This window comes from Palaemon carinicauda, chromosome 20, assembly GCF_036898095.1.
Source record: "Palaemon carinicauda isolate YSFRI2023 chromosome 20, ASM3689809v2, whole genome shotgun sequence".
NCBI classification, from domain to species: domain Eukaryota; kingdom Metazoa; phylum Arthropoda; class Malacostraca; order Decapoda; family Palaemonidae; genus Palaemon; species Palaemon carinicauda.
The window spans coordinates 45,056,517-45,068,097 of NC_090744.1; the positions used below are offsets into that span (position 1 = coordinate 45,056,517).

The window sequence follows — 11,581 nt, forward strand, 5'->3', positions numbered from 1 at the left end:
TTACACCTAGAGGTTATCCAACATCTCCGCTCTGAGAGAGGCTTTTCATGACCAGTGGCGAAACGTAGGTCTGTATACCTCTGGAGGTCCTTGGCCTCAGTCTACCAGTCAAAGGGGGGGCAATCTTTTGACATTTGTGTTTTGAAGGGGTACCTCTCCACTCAGTGCTACTCTACCCTTATCTGCAAATTTTACTCTTATTTCGGGGGGTAAAACTCAGCTCTGTTTGAGCAGTGAAAGGGTATAGCTCAGCCTTTGAGCTAGGTCTTAAAATTGAAGGATCTACTTTTCCCTCCTCGGTAGAGCCGTCTATGCTCATACAGAGTTTTAAACAGACTTATCCTCAGTTGGAAGTGAAACCACCTCCATGGAACTTGGTGGGACCCCTTCATTAATTGAAATGAGCACTTTAGATAGACATGTTAAGTGTCTCTGATTTCATAGCTAAGACTCCAAACCCTGCTGTGTTGACTTAAGATTTGATATCCTTGCCCTTTGAGGACACTAAGACGCAACCTGAAGCATACCCAACTCTTCAGACTAAAGCTTCAAAAACTGTTAATTGGTGAAGGGGGATATAAGAGAAAGGTCTCCAAGATAACCATCTCCTGGCTTCAAAGCACGATAGAGCGTAAGAACTAGGAGAAGACTGAGAATGTGTCCTTTTTTACTCTTTTCTTTCCCTTTCCTTGGGGTGCAGTAGTTGATCCATCATGTTACTGAAATAGACCTATATGCAGGTTAACTACCATACAGAGCACTATTCTGTTTATTTTAAGGTATAAATTGTTTTCCCCATCCTTTTGATTGGGTTTATGATAGATATAAATGTAAATTCATCACTGTATTAGATTTACAGTCTTTTGTTCTATCCTAATAAGGGTATAAGTTCTTCTGTTGACTGTCTGCTTAATGGTAGAACGCTAAACTATCACATAAACACTTTCATTCAATGGGTATGGATTGAAGTCAGCACTCTTGCTCCTTTGCAGGTCCAAGTGTTTTGATAACCCGGGATTTTACACCAGGCAGTTTGGTCGTTGGAAGTTCCTCATTCCTAAGGATAATGTCTTCTATTAAAGGATGATGGTTTAAATCCATGTAGGAAAAAATTACAAATGTTAAAATTGATTTGTGCTTTCCTAGTTAAGCCAACCTGAATCTTTTAAACTAACTTCCCGTCTTATTCACCCTGCAATTCCTAGGCGAAGGTCAAAGTGGCTACTTAGTAAGTCAGCAGGGGCCAGGACTTCTTCGCTACCCTCTAGTAACTACCAACACCTCATCATAAATTTCATCAATGAGTTTACAGCTTTGCTGAAATTATACTCTTATTAAAGGACTCAGGTTTGCATAGTTAAGAAAAATACAGGTTATATATATGATTTTTTTTTCATTTACAGTACAGTACTTAATCTATTTCAGGGAAAAGAAAACTCTCAGACTTAGGAGAAGACCTTTCAAAAGGCGAAGCTGAAGTAACAGATGTTCTTCCTCCAAAGAAGAAAAAGAAAAGAAATAAGAATAAAACCACTAATGCTGAGAAAAATGGAGATGGTCAACAGATGTCTGCAAGTAATGGTGTTCCTGCTGACGCAAACCAAAATGGGAAGAAGGTGAAAGATGGAAGTGTCAGTCCTCTGAAAGCACAGAAACCTAATGGTTTATGTCAGGAAGGTAAAAAGAAGAAAAAGAAGAAGAAAAAGCAGCAGAAACATAGCACACCCATAGTGACTGGTGGTGAGTTATTATATGACTAGATAATTACAGTATTAATAGATTATTATTCATAAATCTTTATTTTAGTAAGAAGTTATTGCTCATAAATATTATTAAGTGATTACTATTACAACACATAAGTTGTATGTTTAAATTCACTATCTTACAGGGTGTTGTGTATGTTTTTATGTCGAGGGAATGCAGTATATTGTATCAATGAATGCATTACTGTTTATGTGTAGCCTTTATGTTTCAAAGATACTACTTTATATTTTAACTTTATTGCCTAAAAGATACTGTTTCCCATTAGTGTTAAGGAATTGAATTCTATTTTATTTTCTTTAATTATTTTTGAAATTTCAGGGAGTGAAAATGTTACTAGTAGCTTGGCAGAGGGCCCTCCATTTTCAAGTTTACATTCTATATCAGATGAGACCTTGAAGGCTGTGACTGAAATGGGTTTTACAAAAATGACATCCATCCAGGATAAAGCCATACCTCCACTCTTGGAAGGGAAAGATGTTCGTGGCACTGCCAAAACTGGGTCTGGGAAAACTCTAGCCTTTATAATACCTGTTGTGGAACGTCTTAGGTCTTTGAAGTTCACTCCTGCTGATGGTGAGTCATGGAATATTTGAATTTGATTAAAGAAAAATTAAGTTAAGGTTCCTATATTGTCTTGTGCTTATGTAAGTTTTTTATGTATATGAGCCCAAACTATTAGTGGATTCCCCATCCCAATGAAGGTCTTTTAATTGAGAATGTTTATTTGATTACATATTGGCAACTTTCAGAATTGTAAGTGCTATTATGAATTGAAAATTCAATTAAGGAACATATCCAGTCTGTTTCCTTCAATTGCATCAAATAAACTGTCATTTTTTCCAACACTGTATACAAACCATTATGCTCTTTACAATGGAGATATATTTTGGCGATTGCTGAAATTAGCCGTTAAGCTTCTTACGAGGTGTAATTACCTTATGCTAGTTAGCAGTGGAGGAGCATGGGTTAGACTAGCCACCTCTGCTCACACCTGCACTAGTAACAAACCGTCATTTTTTATTTTGTCTCAGTGGAGTACAGATGTTTTCTTACTCTACCATTAAAAAACCATAATCAATACCAGTAAGAATGAAGAACTGGCCTAAAAGCTAAAATCTTTCTTTACTTTTTCTATTTCAGATGTGTCTGCCCATGGGGATTGTAACCATGCAGGTTTGTCCTGGCATTGAAGGACACCATTGTAGTACTTTCATGTCGGTTGTGGAGACTGATCCTCACGGTCTCTGCCCTGCGTGTATGGGTCATTCTTGCATGCAGGAATCTCCTTGCGATGAGTGTCCTGAGTCGTCGCCCTCTCAGTAGACGTGGTTTAGCAGACAACGGAAGAAGATGGGTAAGAGGGTGTCTCCACCTCCTGGTTCATCCTCGAAAGGAAGGAAACCTCGCCATCGGACTCTGTCGGCTCGACTTCACCATTCTGACTGTACTTGGTCGGCTTCCCCTGGAATCGCTTAAGTACGAGTGGCGTCTATCTGACTCCAGAACAGCTCTGCGCTCTAGGGGTTTCTGTTGCTTCCTCAAGCAAAGCAGCGCTGGCCGTCGTCACAGGGAAGTTGCCTTCCACTGATAATGCAGCCTTCCTGGGGGCTGACGAGTTCTCCGCGTGAGGAAAGGCTTCTCGAGGTTTTGTGGTTGGGTATGCAGCAGGGTGCGTCCATCCTCCACAGGGATTGATTTTCATTTTCCCCTAGAGAGTCTGTAGGTCTTGTATCGAAAGTGTCTCTTGCATGCCCAACTGTCTCAACCTCAGCACCTGTTTACCTCAACTTTCGTTCTGCTGTGGCGGGTTGGCATGAGCATTTGCTGACAAGTACTCCTCGGAATTACTTGTCAAGGGATCCCTCTGGGGTGAACCCTTGGACTAACTTCGCTATGTCCCAAGGACAATTCATGATGTGGATCTTCTGTCTTGGTTTGCTCAGCCATCCACTAGCCACTGTTCAGCAATCTTCTCGCTTGTGGGGAGAGCTGCCGACAATGGCAACAGGTGTTGATCGCCCTTCCCGTCTGCGGGAAAGGTGACCTTCACCCGAGTGTAGTCTCCGCTGGGGATTCCACTGAAGGGCATTTGACTCGTCCAAGTTTCACTCTAGTTCATTAGAGCGCAGGTTTTTGGAGCTGGACGAAGTTTGAGTTACGCAATAGCTTGCAATCTCTCCTTCGTGCCGTCATGGTTGTAGGACAAGGCATAGCGCTCGTCTCTTTGCAAAGCCAAGCTCTGGAGAATCTGCGCCTTTGGCTTTTACCTCTCGTGATCTAATAATGGTAAGAGGTTTGTGTGAAAAGCCTTAATTTTTTTTTTGTCTGTTAGGAAAAATATAAATTACTTTCAGATTTTTTATTTCACTGTTGTATTCAATTAAGTGCAAGCCCCTCATAATGTTTTACAGTATTCTGTTTGTTCCATAACCGAAATAAAAACCACGCTATTTACATTGGGGGTTTACTTTCGGCGTAGCTGAAATTGACGAGCCAATAGATTTTAACGAGGGTTAACTACCCCCACGCTAGTTAGGGGGGGTAGGGGAAGGGGTAGCTTGCTACCCCTCCCCCCCCACACACCGGTGATTTGCTCCACTTCACTTTTGGCTCGGACGATGTGCAGACGTGTCTGCCTATCGTCTTCGTTATTGACAGCCTTAATCTTTTCTTTGCTTTTCCTCAGCTGTGCGTTTGAAGTTGGCCTCGCCCTTTGGTGTCCATCATGCGCAAGTGCCCTGGGATTGTCAGTCGCCCATGCGGTACCTTCATGTCTGCAGTGGAAACTGATCCTCACACCCTTTGCCCGCAGTGTCGAGGCCGACGGTGTGATAGGGAAAATACATGTAGTGAGTGTAGGGAGTGGTCTGCCTCCCAGTGGGAGAGGTTTGGCCGCCGGCGTAATAAGAAGTCCAAGAGAGACCGTTCTCCTTCTGGGGTTGCCTTGAAGGAGGAAGGCTCTCGGGACTCTTCTTCCGCCGCCCAAACCTCCTCCGAAGCTCCCCCTCGCCCGGCTCCTAATGAGAGACCGCCGAGTGGGAGAGCAGGTCCTAGTTCTGTTTCCCGACCTTGGGGTGTGGGAGAGGGCGTCGCCTCCCATAGCGGGGCGGCTCCCCCTCCTCCTCCGGGGGAGGATTTTGATAATGATCCTGTGTCTAATGATGATCTTTTTCAGCTTTGGGCTTCCTTGGATCTTAAGGGCCTGCCCTCCAAGGAAGTCCTGTTTGACCTTGTCCAGTTGGGGGCCGCTGTCAAGCAGTCGCCGGTGACAGCAGAGGTAGACCCTCTGTCTATCGTTGACGTCATGGTGGCAGAGGCTTCCGACGGGTTTGGTCAAACCTCTGCGGCTCCTGATGTGTATGACGTTGCTGAAGGCTCTCCTCCCCATTCCGTACATCCTTCGAAGGGGGAAGGGGGTCCCACGGGCTCTCCTGCGGCTAAGCCTCCCCCACGAGGGAGCGCTCTGACTGAGACTCCTCTTCGGAGGACTGATGATCCTGACGACCTCCCTCGTGGCCGCCTTCACCGTAAAGCTCATCGTCCGCTTCGCTGCAAGGGCCTCCCGTCTCCCTATAAGGGTGCTAAGAGGCGCCGTTTCGAGTCCACCTCCTCTGTCCTCCAATGGGGACTCTCCTCGCCGTAAGCAGCCTGTAGCAGCCGCGTCCTTAGACCTCTCCGGGGATTGTTCACGTTCTCCCACGCCTTCCAGACCTTCCGCTTCCGGTGCAGATGGCCAGCAGTCTTCTGACCTTGTCAGCCGACGGGCAACGGTCCCTTCGTGGCAAAGGGATGTCGCCCACGGTGTGGGTGCTTCCCTTGCGCGTCAGGGTTCCCCTGTGCGCCCTCCTGCGCGTTCACGCGTAGTAGCACACCAGCGCTCTCCTGCTCGTCAGCGCTCTCCTGCTCTCCTGATGATCATCGCCCCACTGCTCGCCAGCGCTCTCCTGTGGACATCGAACATCCTCCTGTTCCTGCTGCGCGCCCAGCGCGCCAACAGTCTCCTGAGCGCACTAGATCTCCTGCCCGTCAGCGCGCACCTGCGCTTCCAGTTCCTGACACGTGCCCTGTGCGCCCACGCTCGCCCACCCGCCCTAGAACTCCGGTTCGGGACATGGGTAAGGACTCTTCTTCTCCTCGCCCTCGCGATCCTGCTCGTCAGCTTTCTCCAACGCGCACGGTCTCCTGCACGTACTTCCAGAGTTCCTGTACGCCCATGCGCCTCCTATTCCTGAGCCCGTTCGCGAGCGTTCGCCTTTGCGCGTCGCGTCGACAGCTCCTGCACAGGCTCCCACGCGTCGTCCTCCTGCTCGCCAGCGATCTCCGACGCGTCAACGTTCGCCTGCTCGTCAGCGATCTCCTGCGCGTCAACGGTCTCCAGCGCATCAGCGATCCCCTGAACACCGGCGATCTCCAGACCGCCCGCGTGATCCATCGCCTGTGCGCAAGCGCTCTCATACGCGGCAGCGCCCAGAGGATCTGGAGAGACATGGGTTTCCTGCAATCAGCTCGCCCATGCGTGGTCGCTTGCCTGCGCGTTCTATGCGCCATCGCTCGCCAACGCGCCATCGCTCGCCAACGCGCCATCGCTCGCCAACGCGCCATCGCTCGCCAACGCGCCATCGCTCGCCAACGCGCCATCGCTCGCCAACGCGCCATCGCTCGCCAACGCGCCATCGCTCGCCAACGCGCCATCGCTCGCCTGCGCGCCAGCGTTCGCCAACGCGCCATCGCTCGCCTACGCGTCACAGGTCTCCTGGACACCATCGTTCCCCTGCTAGATCCCCTGGCCCACAGCGGTCTTCGGAGCGTTCTCGTTCGCCCACGCGCCAGCGCGTTCTCTCGCCAACGCGCTCACTCGCCAGCTCGCCCACGCGCTTGCTCGCCCGCTTGCCCACGCGCTCACTCGCCCGCTCGCGATTGCGCGCCTGCGGTCCAACAGCCTCTGGCGTGCGACTCTCTAGTAACGCCTACGTGCGAGCGTCAGCACGACCCCCGTTCGCGTCGGGTTCCGCAGCTCGCGGCAGCAGCAGGGACGCGTGTTGCCAGGCCGCAGTCGGGATCGCCTCCGCCTAAGCGCAGGTCTCTTTTGCAGGATAAGGAAGGACCATCGGAGAAGTCAAGGCAACTTTCTTCCCCTTCTTTTTTACAGGCAGGTCCAGTGGTGTCCACTCCGAAGGATCGCCCGATATCCTTCCCTCCAGCGGGAATTTCGGACTCTGTGTCCGTGTCTCGGCAGTCTTGGTTTGGTCCTCTGATGCGGGCGTTAGTGAAGGTTATGAAGCCGGCACTCGCCGATCTAGGACACAAACCGACGACGGCCTCGCCCCCTCTGAAGAGAAGGAGAGGAGTGGACTTCGTGGTGACTTCTCCCAGGGAGAAGCTGGTTCCTAAGAGGTCCGTCAGGAAGATTCCGTCCGCTTCGCAGTCGTTTTCTCCTTCTCCCGAGGACGAAGCCTTTCCGTCCTCTGGAGAATCCAGCGAGGTGGCGGCCTCCCCCTCGGCACCAAGGGGGGAGTCGTCTCCTCGTGGAGGAGAATCGTCTCGCGTGGAAGGTGTTTACCAGACCTCTTTGCTGGAGTCGTGTATCCTGCCCAGGAGGGAACCCAAGGACTCCAAGACGGTTCCGAAGTCCTCTTCACGAATTCATCAGGAACCAGCCGCACCCCGGGAGACCGTCCACGCGTCTCCCCAGGAAGAGATTCTGGGGATAGGAGACTTAGCTGCCAGTCCGCAGGGAGGAGAGCAGCAAGAGTCTGAGCACGCCTTCTGGCAGGTCTTGGGCCTGATGAGACAGCTCAACGGGTTCATGGACCCTGTGATTGCCCCCCGTGAAGGCAAGGACACGGTCCTGGATCAGGTTTACGGAACTCAGAAGCCCCCAAAGGCCAGCGCGGCTCTGCCCTGGTCCCAGGGGCTGAAGAGTGTCAGAGCCAGGGCCAACGCTCAGCTCGCAGTACTCGTTTCCTCCAGTCATTCCTCTGCCGGGAACAAACTCCTCCCACCTCCTCGTCTCCAGCAGAGGAGGTATTTTGAGATCATGGGGGAGTCTAGCCTCGCTCTTCCCCTCCACCATTCGGTAGAAGAGCTTACTAGGGGAGTTCCTCTTGAGAAGCTCTCCGCCCGGCAGGTGACGTTCTCGGCGTCGGAGATCCTAAGCCATGAGAAGGTTGCGAAGTGTGCCTTGCAGGCCACTTCGTGGCTGGATGTCTGGCTAGGTTCTCTGGGCACTCGCTCCATCGAGTTCCTGGCACATCATGTTACCAACCTGTGGGCCAACTCGGTGCTGAAGCGTCGTGATGCGGTGACCGAGAAGATCCATCCGAAGGTCCCTGCCGTGGATGTCTGCAGGCTCAGACACACCTCCCTCCTCGGGGGGAATTTGTTTGAGCCCCAGGATATGGAATGAACAGGTGAGAGGTGGAGGAAGTCTAGCCAGGACTCCCTCCTCCAGAGGGCCCTTGCATCTCGGCCCTACAAGCCTCCAGCTCCGCAGCAACATCAGCAGCAGCCTCGCAAGACAACGAAGTAGGCTCCGGCAGCTAAGAAAGCGGTGTCTAAGCCCCAGCCCTTTCCTGCCAAGGACAAGAGGGGCCGTAAGTCCTCCAGGGGAGGCAAGACTCCTAGAGGGAGCAGCTGCGGCCGCAAACGCTAGGAGTGGCAGTCCCCCCGCGTGTCCACCTGTGGGGGGATGCCTTCAAAGTTGCGTGCACAGGTGGCAGCAACATGGGGCCGATGCTTGGACGGTCTCCGTGATCGGCCAAGGGTATTGCGTCCCATTCACGACATCTCAACCTCCCCTTAAAGCGAATCCAGTGTCGTTGAGCTCCTATGCCATGGGATCGGTAAAGGGGCTGGCCCTTCGGGCGGAAGTCGAGACCATGCTCAAGAAGGATGCTCTCCAGGAGGTTGTTGACGGCTCCCCAGGCTTCTTCAGTCGACTCTTTCTTGTAAAGAAGGCGTCTGGAGGCTGGAGACCCGTCATCGACCTCTCAGCTCTGAACAAGTTTGTCAAGCAAACTCCGTTCAGCATGGAGACAGCAGACACGGTCAAACTTGCGGTGAGACCACAAGACTTCATGTGCACACTGGATCTGAAGGACGCGTACTTCCAGATCCCAATCCATCCGTCTTCCAGGAAGTACTTGAGATTCAGCCTAGACAGCAAGACCTACCAGTTCAAGGTGCTGTGCTTCGGTCTCTCCACAGCACCTCAGGTGTTCACCAGAGTGTTTACCCTGATTTCGTCTTGGGCGCACAGGAACGGCATCCGTCTCCTCCGTTATCTGAACGACTGGCTGGTCCTAGCAGACTTGGAGTCGACCCTTCTTCGACACCGAGACATGCTTCTGGGACTTTGCCAGGATCTGGGGATCGTGGTAAATCTCGAGAAGTCCTCCATGCAGCCGTCCCAACGACTGGTTTATCTAGGCGTGTTGTTAGACACCAATCTCCACAAAGCCTTTCCATCAGACGACAGGATAGCAAGGCTGAGGAGGGTGGCGGAACCCTTCCTCAGGCGAGAAGAGCTTCCTGCCCAATTGTAGTTGCGTCTCTTAGGTCACCTGGCCTCCCTGGCTCGTCTGGTTCCAAATGGCCGTCTCAGGATAAGATCCCTGCAGGGGCGGCTCAAGTCCCGGTGGAATCAAGGATCCGATTCCCCGGACTTCCTGGTCCTGATAGGACCTTCGGAACAGGCGGACCTGAGGTGGTGGCTGGTCGACGAGAACCTGCGAAAGGGAGTGGATCTTCTCGTTCTCCCCCCGGAATTGACACTGTTAACGGACGCGTCAAAAGAAGGGTGGGGGCCGCACATTCTGAACCAGAGGACCTCAGGCCTTTGGTCAGAATCAGAAAATTACCCGCACATCAACCTGCAAGAAATGAAGCCCGTTTTCCTGGCTCTTCAACAGTTCCAACGGACCCTGGTGGGTCATTCCGTGGTGGTGATGAGCGACAACACCACGGTAGCGGTTATGTCAACAAGCAGGGAGGTACTTTTTTGCAGCAGCTATCCCATCTTGCAGTAGAGATTCTGAGGTGGACCGAAGTCCACTCGATAACGCTATCAGCTCACTTCATTCCTGGCAAGAGGAATGTGCTCGCCGACAGTCTGAGTAGGGCTTCGCAGATAGTGAGTACCGAGTGGTCTTTGGATCCTCAGATAGCCAACAAAGTCCTGACTTTGTGGGGTTCCCCGACCGTGGACTTGTTCGCGACAGCTTTGAATTTCAAACTGCCCCTGTACTGCTCCCCAGTCCTGGACCCCAAGGCACTCTGGCAAGATGCTTTCCAACAACAGTGGGACAACATCGACGTGTACACCTTCCCACTGTTCTGTCTGATGAGAAGGGTGCTCAACAGGACCAGACTATCGGTCAACTTGTCGATGACTCTTATAGCTCCGCTATGGCATCACGCGGAATGGTTCCCGGACCTTCTGCAGCTCCTGACGGAGCCCCCGAGAGAGCTTCCCCCACGACACAAGCTACTCAGACAGCCACATTGCAACATCTTCCACAAAGCTGTAGCCTCGCTTCGGCTTCACGCCTGGAGACTGTCCAGCGTCTCCTCACGGAGAGAGGCTTTTCGCAACAGGTTGCAGAGAGAATGTCTCGGCACCTGCGAAAGTCCTCCTCCATGGAACGTGGTTCGAGTTCTCAGGTCTCTTAAGAGACCTCCCCATGAACCATTACGCCAGGCTTCAGATCGCCACCTAACCTGGAAGACGGTGTTCCTACTAGCTTTGGCTTCGGCCAAGCGTGTTAGCGAACTTCATGGTCTCTCGTATGACATCGCCCATCCAAAGGGATAGGGGGAGGTAACGTTCAGATTCGTCCCTGAGTTCATTGCTAAGACTCAGAATCCTGGAGTAGCGGATCCTAGATTCGACTCCTCCCGGATTTCTAGTCTCCATTCTGTAACAGATGACCCAGACCATCTCCTACTATGCCCAGTAAGGAGTTTGAGGCTATATCTTAAAAGAACAGCTGCAGTTCATCCTCATGTGCCAGCCTTATTTGTTAGCACAGGGAGGACTAAGAGGAGGGTCACCAAGAACACCATCTCGGCATGGATTTGTAGGGTGATTCATCTGTCCCTGAATCCAGATCCTCCTCCGTCACGTCTCCCTAGAGCACATGAAGTCAGGGGCGTAGCTACGTCCCTGGCTTTCAAAAAGAATTTTTCAGTGACGCAGGTCCTTCAAGCTGGGGTATGAAAGCGTCAGAAAACCTTCACAGCCCACTACCTGCAAGACGTGACCCACAGGAGGCTTGATACGTTCTCTATCGGCCCTGTGGTGGCTGCACAACAGCTGGTTTAAAACCTCAGGCTCCTTATTGGACAAGTAGCAGAAGGTTGAGGGCATTGTTACCTGGTTTTAGTCTGCATGAATGAAAAGGTTTGACTGGCCCTTATTCTTTTTTTCATCATCCCCTCTCTTGGGGAAAGCAGCATCCTGGGTTCTCTGCATAGCTGACCTCAAACTACTGCAGGTAAACCATGTTTCCTTGAGTTCCTAGTGTTAAGTTAATACTCTCACGTCCCCATACCCTGACGAGGTGGTATTGGGAGAATCCTAGTCTACAAGTTTCCATCTAAAGAACTTCAGATCAACTTCCTAGGTCGAGTCACACTTCGTTATGCCTTCACACACAGCTTGCGTAGGCCCCAGTCCTTGCGTAGCAAGGTTCTAGCGAGGTGCAGGGACTCCTTATTTCTTGGGTGCTGACACACTCAAATAACAAACCCCCGAGCAAAGCCAAAAGGCCAGTTCTGGCTGGGACGTCCACCCTTCCTAGTGGGTGAGTCACCCCTA

The 11,581-nt window shown here is 51.4% G+C and overlaps 1 protein-coding gene across 1 annotated transcript in view; it reads left to right on the top strand.

Annotated features, from left to right (window-relative positions):
• The window catches only part of LOC137660321 (uncharacterized), a 275,741-nt gene that overhangs the window by 72,908 nt on the left and 191,252 nt on the right, over positions 1-11,581 (top strand). Inside the window, exons 3-4 of the mRNA XM_068395140.1 lie at positions 1,426-1,740; positions 2,083-2,337. Coding sequence (XP_068251241.1) covers positions 1,426-1,740; positions 2,083-2,337 — 570 coding nt within the window. The remainder of the gene's footprint in view (positions 1-1,425; positions 1,741-2,082; positions 2,338-11,581) is intronic.